Raw genomic sequence first — 15,167 nt, forward strand, 5'->3', positions numbered from 1 at the left:
TGTTGCCGTTAGTTTGATTGGCCACATAGGCGGCTTCCGAGTCCTTCAGCCGTCGCTCAATCTCGTCATCTTCCCCCGCCGTCACCCTCTTTATATAGGAGATTGTAGAGGACAGACATCCCCTCAAGTATGCCTTTAGAGTGTCCCAGAACAGATTGAGATTCGAGGGGTCTGGGTGAGTAGAGACAAAGCAGTTTAACTGATCAACCGTTCTATCACTAGCATCTATTAGTTTCAGCCAGAAGGGATTCAATTTCCAAGGTATATTATTATTTGACTGACCGTATTTAAGTTTGAGAACAATTGGGCTGTGATCTGATATCCCCCTGTTACCATGTTCGACACTATTCACCCACAGCGCTAGGTCGCTAGATCCAAATATGTAATCTATACGGGATAGAGACTGTCTAGTTGAAGAATGACAAGTATATTCCTTTATCTCAGGGTGACGTGTTCTCCATAGGTCTAACCATCCGCTACCGTTCATAAATGATGCCAATTGAGAGTGAGATTGAGAAAGGGGCCCCCTTGACATCTCGCCGTCTAGTCTCAGTCTGTCTTTAAGATTATCCATGACTAAATTAAAGTCTCCCATACAGATAACACTAGCATTAGGATAATTTAGGGAGAAACCCAGTGCCATGCGGAGAACCGATATGCCGGCCGGGGGTGGGTTATAAACACATAATATCACATATTCCTTCATATTAATAAAGGCATGAACAAAAACAAAGCGACCTTCGGGATCGCGTCGTGACTCTCTAGCCTCCCACCTGACATTCCTATGTACCAACAGGGAGACCCCTCTGGAGTAACTGGTGTGAAATGCGTGAAGGGACCATTGCACCCACGGCTTTTGAGTACACTTAGCTGTGTCTCTGGTCAAATGCGTCTCCACAAGTGCTACAATATGTGGATGATACCTTTTAATTTGTGAAAATACCTTAATTTTCTTTCGAGGAGTCTTAATACCCCGTATGTTCCACGTCATACATACAATCTCAGATCCCATATCTACGTTCGGGAAAAGGCATAATATACACCACAGCCTGGGCGGGAATCAGGAACATCATACAGAGCATAAGGTTATCACTGGCGACTAATAAACATAACAAACAATTGAAACTGGTGTAAAATACCAAACCAAACAACATTTGAACAGTGGAGGAGTGTAATCCTACACTCCTATAGTTGAGTAGAATAGGGGATACCCTCACTAGAATCAGCGTCCGGTATAGTTGACAAACTCAGCACCCACATAGAGAGCTCTAGATTGTGTTGCCATCAGATAGAAAGAGCTACTCAAGAGTCCGGGGTACTAGGCCCCTTGTATGACCGTAACCATTCGACCGCCTCCGCCGGGTCAGTGAAGAACAGGGAGGAGCCTTCATGAACAATACGGAGTCGAGCTGGATAAAGCATGGAGTAAATGATGTTTTTATCCCTGAGCTGCTTTTTGACTTCCATAAATCGAACTCGCTGCTTTTGAAGTTCCATAGAGAAGTCCGGGAAGATTGATATAGTGGCATTATTGAATTTAATAGGGGCCTTCTGCCTTGCCAAGCGAAGAATTGCATCCCTGTCTCTGCAGTTAAGGAGACGTGCCAGAAAGGGTCGGGGCGGAGTTCCAGGAGGAAGAGGTCTCGTTGGGACCCTATGGGCCCTTTCCACAGAAAATGTTGAGGAGAATCCGTCTCCCAGGGAGGTTTTAAGCCAGTCCTCTAGAAATTGTTCAGGTTGCTGACCCTCCGAGCGTTCTGGTAGGCCAATAATTCGGATATTATTACGGCGCAGCCTGTTTTCCAGGTCATCTGCCTTTTGCTTCCAGGCATTCACAGAGCCAGTGGCCTTTGATAACTTAGCCTCCATTGGGGCAATGGTGTCCTCTATCTGAGACACCCTTGTTTCAACCTCTGAAATACGCCCTCTCATAGTTTGTATATCTTGTCGCAGACGGCCCACTTCAGTATGCACGTCTTCTATTTTCTCAGTGAGAGAGGACCTGGTGAGAGATATAGCCTGCATCAACTGCTCAGATGCTTGTTTAAGAGTCAGTTCGTTTTGTTCTCCCTCCTCATTGCTGTCAGAAAGACGATTTTTGCGTTGACTCTGCGTGGGATTATTTCTGAGAGAGCGTGTATTATCTGGGGCATCTTCTCTGGCATATTTCCTCAACTTGTCAGCAGCCCCCGCTCCTTTAGGATGATGCATAGTGATTGGCAGAAGATCCCCACCAAAGGACCAGAGTTATTATTATGGCAGTCTATTCTCCACTAGCAGACCGGACAGGGCCAAACACCGGGATGCACCCCCGAGAGGCAGCAAACCAAGCAAAAAGTCTCAGATATCTGCAAATGTATCAACTTAGGGGTTTGCCCAGGCACCGTGTCCCAGAGCAGCCACAGTTCCCCAGGAAGAACAGCAGGGAGGGGGAACGATCCCTCCAAAGTAATGGTGCAAGCAGGGGTTTTGATAAGGGGAGTGCAGGGCCCAATTTTCCAGGGCGCACACCGCTCTGCCCCTTTTAGTGTTTCAGGCCGGTAGCTCACCTCCTGAATGCACCGCAGTCTTGCTATATAGCGCCTCTCTCCTTGCTGCTGGAGAGTGCGCTATGGTAATGGCCGCCGTCTCCCAGGGCCCGCCCGCCGCTCCAGACCCGGCACCTGTCTCCTGCTCCTCGATGTTCCACAGCGTCCCCGCTGTATGTAAGTGCCTGCCGTGCTCCCCGGGGGATCCACCCGGCTTCAGCCGCCGCCGGCACTGCGTCCCGCCCGTCGGAGCCGCGCTCAAAGATGGCCGCCGCAGCTCAGGGACTCTGCCGCTCTTCCAGGCCGCCACAAATACCGGCTCTCCAGCGTTCCACCGCCGCCGCCCGAGGAGTCGCCGGTCTCCCGAGCTCTCAAAGCACCGTCTCAGCCGGTGCAGGCTGCAGTTCAGGGGAATTAGTGGCCGGATTCAGGTCAGGATAATGGGAGCCTCCAAAAGGTGCGTCTTCTCTCTTGGCTTACATAGCCACGCCCCCCATCCATCCTTTTTTTAAAAGCTGTTATATAGTGTTTGGCATTACTAGCTCTTGTGGTAGGGCGTGGTGCATTATATAGCAAAAATCTGGTGACAGATTCCCTTTAAGAAACTGACAGGATTCATGGATGGAAGGCTTATGTCTGTTATTGAAAAGAGGTTTGATGTATCGTCATTGATATTTTTTTTGAAATGTCAGAAATGTGTTTTATACATTTTGAGCTTGTAGCGAAATATGTATGGATGTATGACCATCAGTAAATTAACATCTGTCCTGAGACTGCAGCTCTTACAAAGGTCATGACCTATGTTATCCTGAGAAGGCAGTCTCCTGGTCTCCAATCACCCCAGGGAGGATGGTCTGAACACACACAAGTGGGAACATTTCACACCCTCTGACTCTTTTGAACAGACATTCCAATTGCAGAATGACACTATTTACTATGAGAACGGTCACACAAATAGTGTTCAAAGAAAAATATTGTATTCATTGGTAAAATAGCCAGGATCCAGTCACAAACCAAGGATTAGAATATTAACCTGAGAGGCTCGTCTAGAAATTTGACCTCCTGGTTAACTCTATAAATTAGGCCTTTACACTTAGAAACCTGTTGACAGATTGAGGGGCAGCCAAGCTGATGTGAGCCATTCTATATTCACCCTCCCCCCCCAGGGAGAATGACGGAATGCAAAGTTTAGATATTTCGGTAAGTTTTCTCCCTTTTTTTATAACTGTTTTGCATATTTGTATCTCACTTTTTATTTCCATATTTTATGTCCTTTTATTGTAAGCACTGTACCTTTTCTATTAAAGCTTTATACTTTAATAAGTTGGAACCTTGTATGCTCTAAAAGAATCCATAGCCTTAGAGTGTGTGACCCTCGTGATTAGCATATAGTCGTAGTACTTCTGGGACTCATCGCCCGTGTGTTCGGTGAGTGGTGGCAGCATGTAAAGTGGGGTGCGTGGTCTGTGTCGGGGTGTGATTTCTGCTCCCACTGCAGCATAGGACAGAGGTTGAATGCTGGACTGAGTGAGAGGAGATATATTAACACTTGCAGGCGCAACCTCAAGTCACGTGCTGAGAAGCGGGTTCGTGACAGAGCTGTTTGGCTATTATGCTCACTTTAGTGAGAACCGACCAGCAGCATTTTACTAAGTAAAGTACAGCCAATGCCATATTAGCACTGTCATACTGATTAAAATGTTACTTCAGGTGAAGATTTTCTTTAATCCTTGTTTGAAGTTTTCTTGTATTCATATCTTCGTGCATTGGGGCGGGCCTGTGGGCAGGGTCTTCAGTTTTGTACCGTTCCCACTGCTGTGTCTGGGTGTATTGTCTTCTAATCTAACTACAATTTTCCGCTGGCACCGTCCAAGCCGCAGGCCGCTCTTGCACAGATTGAGCTCCTGGAAGTCTTCAGGAAATAATGTTGGCGGCTGCGCATACATATGCACAGCCGCCAACACCATTTCCTGAAGAATTCCAAGAGCTCAGTACAACCGCCACTGGATTTTCTTCACCTGAGGTATGATTTTAATCAGTATGACAGTGCCAATATGGCCCTGTCTGTACTTTACTTAGTAAAATACTGCTGACAGGTTCTCTTTAACAGATGAATATAAATAATTGAGAAGGGAAAATTTACATTTTTCACTTAATTGGGCAAAAATTCGGCACATTAATAATTGCAAAATAATCCTGCACACATATAGTCTCTTAAGAAAGTCAAAGCCACACTTTTACTTTCTTAAATATTCAGGTTTGTTAACCTCTTGGATTGACTGACAGCTCTGCAGGTGAATAAAATTAATCATCAAAAGTACAAATTGCCTAATATTTGTGCACATAGTGTATGTATACAAGTATTAAGGATTTCAATGAAGAAAATACAAGTAAGGGCTCATTCACGTGTCAGTTTTTCATGTACGAGTCCTATCCATTTTTTTCCTGGATAGCACTTGTACCTAACTTAGTCTATGAGGCTGTTCACATGTCCGTTTTTTGGGGACCAAATAGTTAATGCAAAATCGCGGAGACATGTCCAATATTGATCAAACTCTGCAATGAAAGTCTATGGGTCAGTGACAAAATTCAGAAGCCATCCGGGTGTTTTTTCTCATCAGTGAAAAAAAACTGCTGAAATTCTGACCAAACGTTAATGACACCAATGAAAATCACTGAAGAAGCTCGGTCCGTTATTTTTCGAACGTCAAAAAAAACTGAAGTCTGAATGAGGCTTTGTACTGAATCTTTTCCCACAAACCTATATATCCCAACTTCTCTTTCTGTATACCATGATGCTCACAGATTGCATGTGCAACGAGACAGGTTCCCTTTAAGAGGCGTGCGTCATATAATCATATCTCAGTGCTGCTGCTTTCTATAATAAAATCCTGATTCATATATACAGTGAGGAAAAAAAGTATTTAGTCAGCGACCAACTGTGCAAGTTCTCCCACTTAAAAAGATGAGAGAAGCCTGTAATTGACATCATAGGTAGACCACAACTATGAGAGTTAAAATGAGAAAACAAATTCAGAAAATCACCTTGTCTGATTTGGCAAGATTTATTTTGCACATTATGGTGGAAAATAAGTATTTGGTCATTAACAAAAGTTCATCTCAATACTTTGTAATATATCCTTTGTTGGTAATGACAGAGGTCAAACGTTTTCTGTAAGTCTTCACAAGGTTGCCACACACTGTTGGTGGTATGTTGGCCCATTCCTCCATGCAGATCTCCTCTAGAGCAGTGATGTTTTGGGCCTGTCGCTGGGCAACTCCCACTGTGACAGAGCTTGAACTGCCGTGACCTCATCACTTGCATTCTCCCACGGTCCTGAGGTCACAGGAGTTTATGTCGGCGAGTGAGCACAAGCTCAGTGACGTCACCGCTAGTTACTGAGCCTGCTCCCGCTGTATATAATTCATTCCCCAGTAGTTTACAGCCGAAACGGTCGCATTAGCAGCGCTTCCCGTTGTAAACTGAATATACCTCAGATATGGCTCACGGCGTGGGACTGACTGAACGCCGGACAGGTATGGTATACTGTTGTTTTGTTATTTATTTTTAATTTTTTTTAACAGGAGATCGAATGCGTCGCTTGGATTACCAGTACAATAAAGATGGAAAAACTGTGTGGTGTATGATTTCATTAAAATACTTTTTATTCTGCATGTGTGTGTGTTTATTTAACCCTTTACTAACTATAGGATTAGTAATGGAGATGAGTCTTATTGACACGTCTCCATTACTAAGCCGGGCTTAATATCACCTTACAATAGGAAGGTGACATTAACCCCCCATTACCCCACTTGACACCGCTACAGGGCAAGTGGGAAGAACCTGGCAAAGTTCCAGAATTGGCGCATCTAATAGATGCGCCTTTTCTGGGCAGCTGCAGACTGCTGTTTTTAGGTTGATACTAGCCTGATACTAGCAGCCTGCACCTGTGAGTTTTGCCGGGTTGGTTTAAAAACAAAGGGGAGACCCCACGTCAACGTGTGTCAGTGTCTCCGGTAAGTTAGAAAACTGTCACCACACGTACTGGAGACACTGATGTGTGAAACCGGCCTTATACAACACGGATGGCACATACACACACACAAAGATAGCTCACAGACACATACCAAGGATCTCAATGATACTGTTTTTTTTCCAGTACTAGAATCACCAGGATGTGTGTAGGGGACCTAAACCTGATCAACTCAAAGATGATGTGTTGCACTGTGTAAGGCAAATGGTGGTCACACCAGATACTGATTGGTTTTCTGACCCGCTCATCCCCAGATCACCCCAATACTGTAAAACTGCAAATTTTAGTGTGTCCTTTTATTTTGACCACCCTAAGGCACAACTGGGCAATAATCCTGCTGTCTAATCCGCATCTGGATATGCCACACCTGTAAGGTGGATGGATTTTGATGTCCAAATGCAGTCTTTTTTTAAGATCCGCAAATACGGACACCTGCACGCCCATTGTATTCAATGGTGGTGCGCAGATGTCAGATTTTTCACACGGACCTTGTGAAAAACCTAAAGACATGTCTGTTTTTTATCAGCAGCACGGGCTGCAAAACGTCCAGCACACGTGCACATGGATGACATCCGTGCGTTATCAGTGACACGTACTGGTGCCTGGGAAAAAGTTGCACAGTTTGCGCTGTTCCAAGGCGGTGGGTGCTTTAAACAGCTCGGATCATTGTCGCCTGGTCTCCCTTAGCTCAGTGTGACCAGGCGACAATGAAGGGAGTTGTATTCAGCACTCGCGGAAAAAAAAATTCTCCATCTTCTTCATTGTGTCAGTGCGCGGAAATCGGACTGCACTCAGATGTCATCTGAGTTCAGTCTCATGATTTCCACACACTCATTGACTTGCATGGCCGAGTGCGATCCGAATATCAGATGCAAATCGAGCAGGCTGCGATTTTTTTCCTCAAATTGGCTGTGTCAAAGGAAAAAGTCGGGCATGTGTGAGGCCCCATAGAATAACATTGGTTCGAGTGTGATCCGATGATTTGTCGGATTGCACTCATATGGAAATTACGTGGTGTTAGGCTGCGGTCACACTATCAGTATTTGGTCAGTATTTTACATCAGTATTTGTAGCCAAAACCAGGAGTGGAACAATTAGAGGAAAAGTATAAAGGTACCTTCACACATAACGATATTGTTAACGATATCGTTGCTATTTGTGACGTAGCAACGATATCGTTAATGAAATCGTTATGTGTGACAGCGACCAACGATCAGGCCCCTGCTGGGAGATCGTTGGTCGCTGAATAAAGTCCAGAACTTTATTTCGTCGCTGGATCTCCCGTGGACATCGCTGGATCGGCGTGTGTGACACCGATCCAGCGATGTCTTCAGTGGTAACCAGGGTAAACATCGGGTAACTAAGCGCAGGGCCGCGCTTAGTAACCCGATGTTTACCCTGGTTACCATCCTAAAAGTAAAAAAAAACAAACACTAGATACTTACCTACCGCTGTCTGTCCTCCAGCGCTGTGCTCTGCACTCCTCCTGTACTGGCTGTGAGCCGGAAAGCAGAGCGGTGACGTCACCGCTCTGCTTTCCGGCTCACAGACAGTACAGGAGGAGAGCAGAGAAGCAGAGCGCAGCGCTGGAGGACAGACAGCGGTAGGTAAGTATCTAGTGTTTGTTTTTTTTTACTTTTAGCATGGTAACCAGGGTAAACATCGGGTTACTAAGCGCGGCCCTGCGCTTAGTTACCCGATGTTTACCCTGGTTACCGGCATCGTTGGTCGCTGGAGAGCGGTCTGTGTGACAGCTCTCCAGCGACCAAACAGCGACGCTGCAGCGATCTGGATCGTTGTCGGTATCGCTGCAGCGTCGCTTAATGTGAAGGGGCCTTAATAGAAACATATGCACCACTTCTGCATTTATCACCCACTCCTGGTTTTGGCTACAAATACTGATGTAAAATACTGACCAAATACTTCTAGTGTGACGCCAGCCTTAGAGAACCCTAAAGAGTCACCAGAATTATCATCCAGCATGAACCAGTGAGATAAATTTGATGTACCGGTATTTAAAGATTAGCCTAGTATACGCTTACTGTATGGAATGTTACACGGGATTAGTAAATCTGCTTTACAGTTTTTATAAGAAAATGTGTTTTCTTTTCTTTGGGCTACTTTCCATACTTTTGGTGAATTTTTTAGGTTTTAAGCATTTTTAGTCAAAACAGCATGCTTCAAGTGGGACATTTTTCATGTCTACTCTTATATGTAAAGCAATGAAAAGACAGCACATGTGAATGAATGAAAAAAAGAAGTAATGCAACTAACAAAACTTAAGAAAGTATAAGTATATGTTCACACAGAGGATTTTGAAGTGAAGTCTCCTTAAAACCTACTTTACATTATCTTTGAATAAGCTTGCTATTGAATTCTCCAGGAAAATACACTTAGGCTGGAGACACAGTGTAATACAAGTGTCATGCGTTTTTCATGCGAGTACAATCCGATTTTATATGTAAAAAAAAAACCATTCTCACGGTGATCTGCTGTGAAGACACTGAGCTTGAACTGTGGTGACCTCATCACTGGCATTTTCCCACTATCCAGAGGTCACCGCCGTTCAGCACGGCTGGGAGCGCAGCCTCAGTGATGTCACCGCTAATCACTAATGCTGCGCTCACAGCATCTCATTCTCCAGTGTTTTTCAGCTGGGACGGTCGCATCTTGGCACTGTCCTGGTTGAAAACTAATTATCCCCCAGACATGGATTACAGCGTGGGACACAACGACGGACAGGTATGGTATATTGTTGTTTTTTTTATTTTACTTTTATTACAGGAGATCGAGAGCTTCTTTGGAATTAGGTGAGGTTGTAAGTATGGTTTAATTAAGAATATTAAAGGAGACTGTGTCTTTCTTTCAATGTGACTATGGGGTTAGTAATGGGGGTGTCTTATTGACGCCTCTCCATTACTAACCTCGGGGCTTGACGGTCACATCAACCCCCCCAACTATTACCCCTCTTGCCACAGCTACAGGACAAGTGGGAAGAGCGAGGCTAAGTGCTAGAATTGGCGCATCTTGGAGATGAGCCTTTTCTGGGGCTGCTGAGAGCTGATGTTTTTAGCCACGGGGGCTAGTATCTATGGCCCCTTCCTAGGCTATTAATATCAGCCCGCAGTCTCACTATCCTTTGTTGGTTATTAATTATAGGGAGACCCTATGTCATTTTTTTCCCAAAAGAATCTTTTATTAATTAAATACATGTACAGTAAGCTGCACACACACTGTATTAATTGTATTTGTCACAGACATCTATATATCTACCTATTTTATATGTATTTACTGTGTGTAATCCATCTCTTCTATCCTGTCAGCTCCTGCTGTGATTTCACACTTCCGCGGGTGCTGAATTATCGGCTTTTCATCTATTTATTGTGATGCAGTGACTCATGTTACAGCCAGGGGGCACTGTATGTGCTCCTCACGATAAAAATGGAGGCATATCTGTAATGGTGATAATGAAACAGTGTCCGGCATGATTGTAAATGGCTGGTATGTGTCGCAGAGGGAGTCTGCGCTGTAAGCCAGTAATGTTGTTGTTCTGTAGTCCCACAAGTATTTCCATAATTTAAAAGGGAGGCTTGCAGGGTTAGTTGGAGAGCTGGGCGGGTCTAACTAACCACACACACCTCCCACCTATGGGGGTGGTTACAACCACATAATGTGACAGGGTTTGGGTCACATGTTCAGGGTGTATGGACCTGAGTGGTCACAGTGTGAGGTCCTGTATGGACTATGTGTTGGAATGTCCTGGATTCCTGGAAGCACATGGTAAGGCCATGGACTGATGGCCTGTGTTGGAAGTGCCTGGCACTGGACTTCCTGAATAGCACACAGAGAGGCCGTATCTGCAGTGCCTGGGATGGCTACTGTGTTGGGGAAGCTACAGTTCCTTCTACGGGTCTGGACTATCTGAGGTGCCATGGTCACAAGGACGGTGATCCCAGTAAGGCAACTTTCCCCTGGGAACCAGGACTGACAGGATTCAGTGTGTGGAGCAGGAGCTCCTGTACGGTAACTCCAGATAAAGGAGGTTACGGGCAGAGAAGTATCTGCCATTGGAACAGACTGTCAGTGGTTGTTGTGTTCCACTGACGTATATAATGAACTGTTTGGGATGCGGTTTATGAGTCTAAATAAACCGGAACAGACTGTTTTTGTGAGAAACTGTGAATGAGTGCTTTAATCCCGTTGCCAAGCGAGTGTCCCCCATCGCACTCAGGGAGCACTATCTCACATATGGTGGAGAATGCAGGCAACGGTCCAAGAAGCACGTGATTACTGTAACTCGGCGGGGATACGAAGTTTGCTGTGGATCGGCGGGTCCACTAAGCTTACAAGAGTCTGGCTGTAACTCGGCGGGGCTACGAAGAGTTGCTGTGGATTGGCGGGTTCACGAAGTCTGCGGTGCGGAGCCTTGCGGAGAGGAGCTACAGTTGCAGCAAGAGGTTCTGCAGCAGCAGGAGCTGCAGTTGCAGCAGCGGCTTGTGATCAGGTCCCGGAGGTGCTGGCGGTTTGTGACTGCAGCGGGAGTTGGTGAGGTGTCGTAAGAGGACATCGGAGGTTCACATTGTACAAACTCTTAAAGGGCCAGTACAAGCCCAGAGATACATAACTGTACTGTGCGAACTGGGGCCTGAAAGTACCATGCGGGAGTCCATGGGGTGTACCACAGAGAAGGGGTGGTGTCCCAAAAGGGGTGGTATCCCAAAAGGGAGTAGTTGCCCAAAAGGGGGTGAAGTCCCAAAAAAGGGGGGGTGACCCTAAAGGCGTGGGTAACCCAAATAGGAGTGGTGCCAAAAACAGAGTCGGCGGCGAATGTGCCATTGGACTGTAGCTGGGAACAACGTAGTTCATGCTATGTAGGTCCATGCTGTGCTGTGGATTGCTCGGCCAATAAGGAGTCTCTGGAAGTGGTAGTTAAACAAAAGGCAAAGCCTCCTGAAGTTCAAGGGGTGGTACAGACGGACTGTTGCCAGGGACAGTGGTACTATGCGTGTCCAGTCTGCCATAAGAACTACCCTCCTGGCAAGAGGCTACATGGGTGTGTTCTGGAGTTGAACGCAGAGGTAGAGGATGTACAGTTGTGGCGAAAAGTATTGACACCCCTGCAATTCTGTCAGATAATACTCAGTTTCTTCCTGAAAATGATTGCAATCACAATTCTTTGGTATTATTATCTTCATTTAATTTGTCTTAAATGAAAAAACACAAAGGGAATTGTCCTAAAGCCAAATTGGATATACGGTAATTCCACACCAAACATATGGAAGTGGAGTCCATATTCATAACTTTAATGAGCGGTACCAGTGACCACTGAACAGGGGAAGAAGCTGCAGGCGCCCGAAGACCGTGGGACATGCAGGGACTGCGCCAGGAGCGCTGGGAGCAGGTGAGTATTTGACAGGCGTCGCTCCCCCTCACCCGCCGACCCCCCCGCCATGACTCGAGTATAAGCCGAGAGGGGCACTTTCAGCCCATTTTTTTGGGATGATGATTTCGGCTTATACTCGAGTATATACGGTATATATATATATATATATATATATATATATATATATATATATATATATATCGTATATACACGAGTATAAGCCGAGATTTTCAGCCCACTTTTTTGGGCTGAAAGTCCCCCCTCTCGGCTTATACTCGAGTCATACGCAGGGGTCGGCAGGGGAGGGGGAGTGGGGGCTGTGAAATTATACTTACCTACTCCTGGCACGGCCCCTGCAGGTCCCTGGCTTCCCCGGCGCCGGCAGCTTCTTCCTGTACTGAGCGGTCACATGGTGCCGCTCATTACAGTAATGAATATGCGGCTCCACCTCCCATAGAGGTGGAGCCGCATATTCATTACTGTAATGAGTGGTAACGGTGACCGCTCAGTACAGGATGAAGCTGCGGTGTCAGGGAAGCAGGGACTGCACAGCGCCAGGACCAGGTGAGTATACGGGGAGGGGGAGAGCTGCGCTGCGCGATAGTCACCTTTCCTCGTTCCGGGCGTCGCTCTGTCTTCAGCAGTGACGCTCAGGTCAGAGGGCGCAGTGACGTGGTCAGTGCACGCCCTCTGCTGAACGTCAGTGCGTAAGACGCTGAAGATGGAGTGGCGCCGGAACAAGGAGCAGGTAACTATTGAAAGTGCCGGGGGCCTGAGCGACGGAGAGGTGAGTATGTGATTTTTTTTTTTTTATCACAGCAACAGCAAATGGGGCAAGTGTCTGTATGGAGCATCTATTGGGCCATAACGTTTGTGCAGCACTATATGGGGCCATAACATTTGTGCAGCACTATATGGGGCCATAACATTTGTGCAGCACCATATGGGGCCATAACATTTGTGCAGCACCATATGGGGCCATAACATTTGTGCAGCACTATATGGGGCCATAACATTTGTGCAGCACCATATGGGGCCATAACATTTGTGCAGCACTATATGGGGCCATAACATTTGTGCAGCACTATATGGGGCCATAACATTTGTGCAGCACTATATGGGGCCATAACATTTGTGCAGCGCTATATGGGGCCATAACATTTGTGCAGCGCTATATGGGGCCATAACATTTGTGCAGCGCTATATGGGGCCATAACATTTGTGCAGCGCTATATGAGGCCATAACATTTGTGCAGCACTATATGGGGTCATAACGTTTGTGCAGTACTATATGGGGCCATAACGTTTGTGCAGCACTATATGGGGCCATAACATTTGTGCAGCACTATATGGGGCCATAACATTTGTTCAGCACTATATGGGGCCATAATATTTGTGCAGCACTATATGGGGCCATAACGTTTGTGCAGCACTATATGGGGCCATAACGTTTGTGCAGCACTATATGGGGCCATAACATTTGTGCAGCACTATATGGGGCCATAACATTTGTTCAGCACTATATGGGGCCATAATATTTGTGCAGCACTATATGGGGCCATAACGTTTGTGCAGCACTATATGGGGCCATAACGTTTGTGCAGCCCTGTATGGGGCCATAACGTTTGTGCAGCACTATATTGGGCAAGTGTCTGTATGGGGCCATAATTAACGTTTGTGGAGCATTACGGTATATGGGGCAAGTGTCTGTATGGAGCATCTTATGGGGCCATAATCAGCATTTGTGCAGCATTATATTGGGCAAATGTGTCTATGGAGCATCTTATGGGGCCATTATTAACCTTTATGCAGGATTATATGGGGCATATTTTAATATGGAGCATCTTATGGGGCCAATCATAAACTGTATGGAGCATTATATGGGGCTCCTGATTCAATATGGATATTCAAAAACACTTAACCTACTGATGTCTCAATTAATTTTACTTTTATTGGTAGCTATTTTTACTTTTGACATTTACCGGTAGCTGCTGCATTTCCCACCCTAGGCTTATACTCGAGTCATTAAGTTTTCCCAGTTTTTTGTGGCAAAATTAGGGGGGGGGGGGGGCTTATTCTCCGGTCGGCTTATACTCGAGTATATACGGTATATACGGTGTATATATATATATATATATATATATATATATATATATATATATATATATATATATATATATATATATATATATGTATTCTGTGTCTATATATCTATTCTACAATCGAAATATAGACAGCGCCACACCAGTAAGTGACAGACAGTAACTTTCTTTATTCTGCCTCCTGTGGCGACGTTTCGGTCCGTGGACCTTTTTCAAGCACAGGTGCTTTGGAGACACGGCCAAAGAGGAGGCTTCAAGAAAAACTCCACTGGGGTTTTCCTGAAGAGTCTTCTGCTTCAAAAACCATGGGGGTACACCTGTGTCTAAAGCAATCGGTGTGCACACACCCCAATAGTGTACATGGTGCTTTTTTTCCCGCATTTTGTGAGAATTTTGAGTGTTTTTTTTTATACCAAATCTGTTAGACATACCCTAAATGAATGAATATTTCTATATTTCTAAGCACAAATATGAGCAAGCACTTGACTCCACAAGGACACATTGTACTCACAGTCTATGTTGTTAGCCAGGACTCGGATGCACTGCTCGTAGAGGGACATCATCTTTGGCAAGTAAGCGGATTTAGATCCAGAATACACCTGCATCTTGGAGTTTAATCTGCGTCCAGTAAATCCGTTACCTTCATCCTCCTCTTGAGAGTAAAGTGGAGCTAGGGATCAATAAAAAAAAAATGTAAAAAAATATTCCCATTAGGTCGCCAGAGATTACTGATCTGTCCGGCAAGTCTAACCAACTCAATTGTCATGGTATATTACCTTTCCTCTTATGAGGCATGGAGGGAACAGTGTCAATAGATGGAAGAGGTCGATAATTTGGCTGGATAGTTGGCAATGGTATATCAGGTAGAACAGGAACTTGGTCTATCTGCACAACAGTGACACAAAAATACCAGTTACGATTACAGGTAAAAATATGACAATGCAGAAAACTGCACCAGCAGCCATTCGTAATAAGTGACTACTACTTGATTTGCTACCATTTACAAATGGAGGTAATGTCATGAGCGCAGGACAGCAATGGGCGATCGAATAGAGTCACGTCGAGTGACCAGATAAATAGGGATTTTTGTGTACTCACCGTAAAATCCTTTTCTCCATTC

At 45.4% G+C, this 15,167-nt stretch overlaps 1 protein-coding gene across 1 annotated transcript in view; it reads right to left on the minus strand.

Moving 5' to 3' along the window:
* The window catches only part of ELOA (elongin A), an 81,318-nt gene that overhangs the window by 31,063 nt on the left and 35,088 nt on the right, over window positions 1-15,167 (minus strand). Inside the window, exons 5-6 of the mRNA XM_069757149.1 lie at window positions 14,824-14,932; window positions 14,559-14,717 (exon numbers count right to left, since the gene is read on the minus strand). Coding sequence (XP_069613250.1) covers window positions 14,559-14,717; window positions 14,824-14,932 — 268 coding nt within the window. The remainder of the gene's footprint in view (window positions 1-14,558; window positions 14,718-14,823; window positions 14,933-15,167) is intronic.

The sequence above is a fragment of the Ranitomeya imitator genome, chromosome 3 (genome assembly GCF_032444005.1).
Source record: "Ranitomeya imitator isolate aRanImi1 chromosome 3, aRanImi1.pri, whole genome shotgun sequence".
Lineage (NCBI taxonomy): Eukaryota > Metazoa > Chordata > Amphibia > Anura > Dendrobatidae > Ranitomeya > Ranitomeya imitator.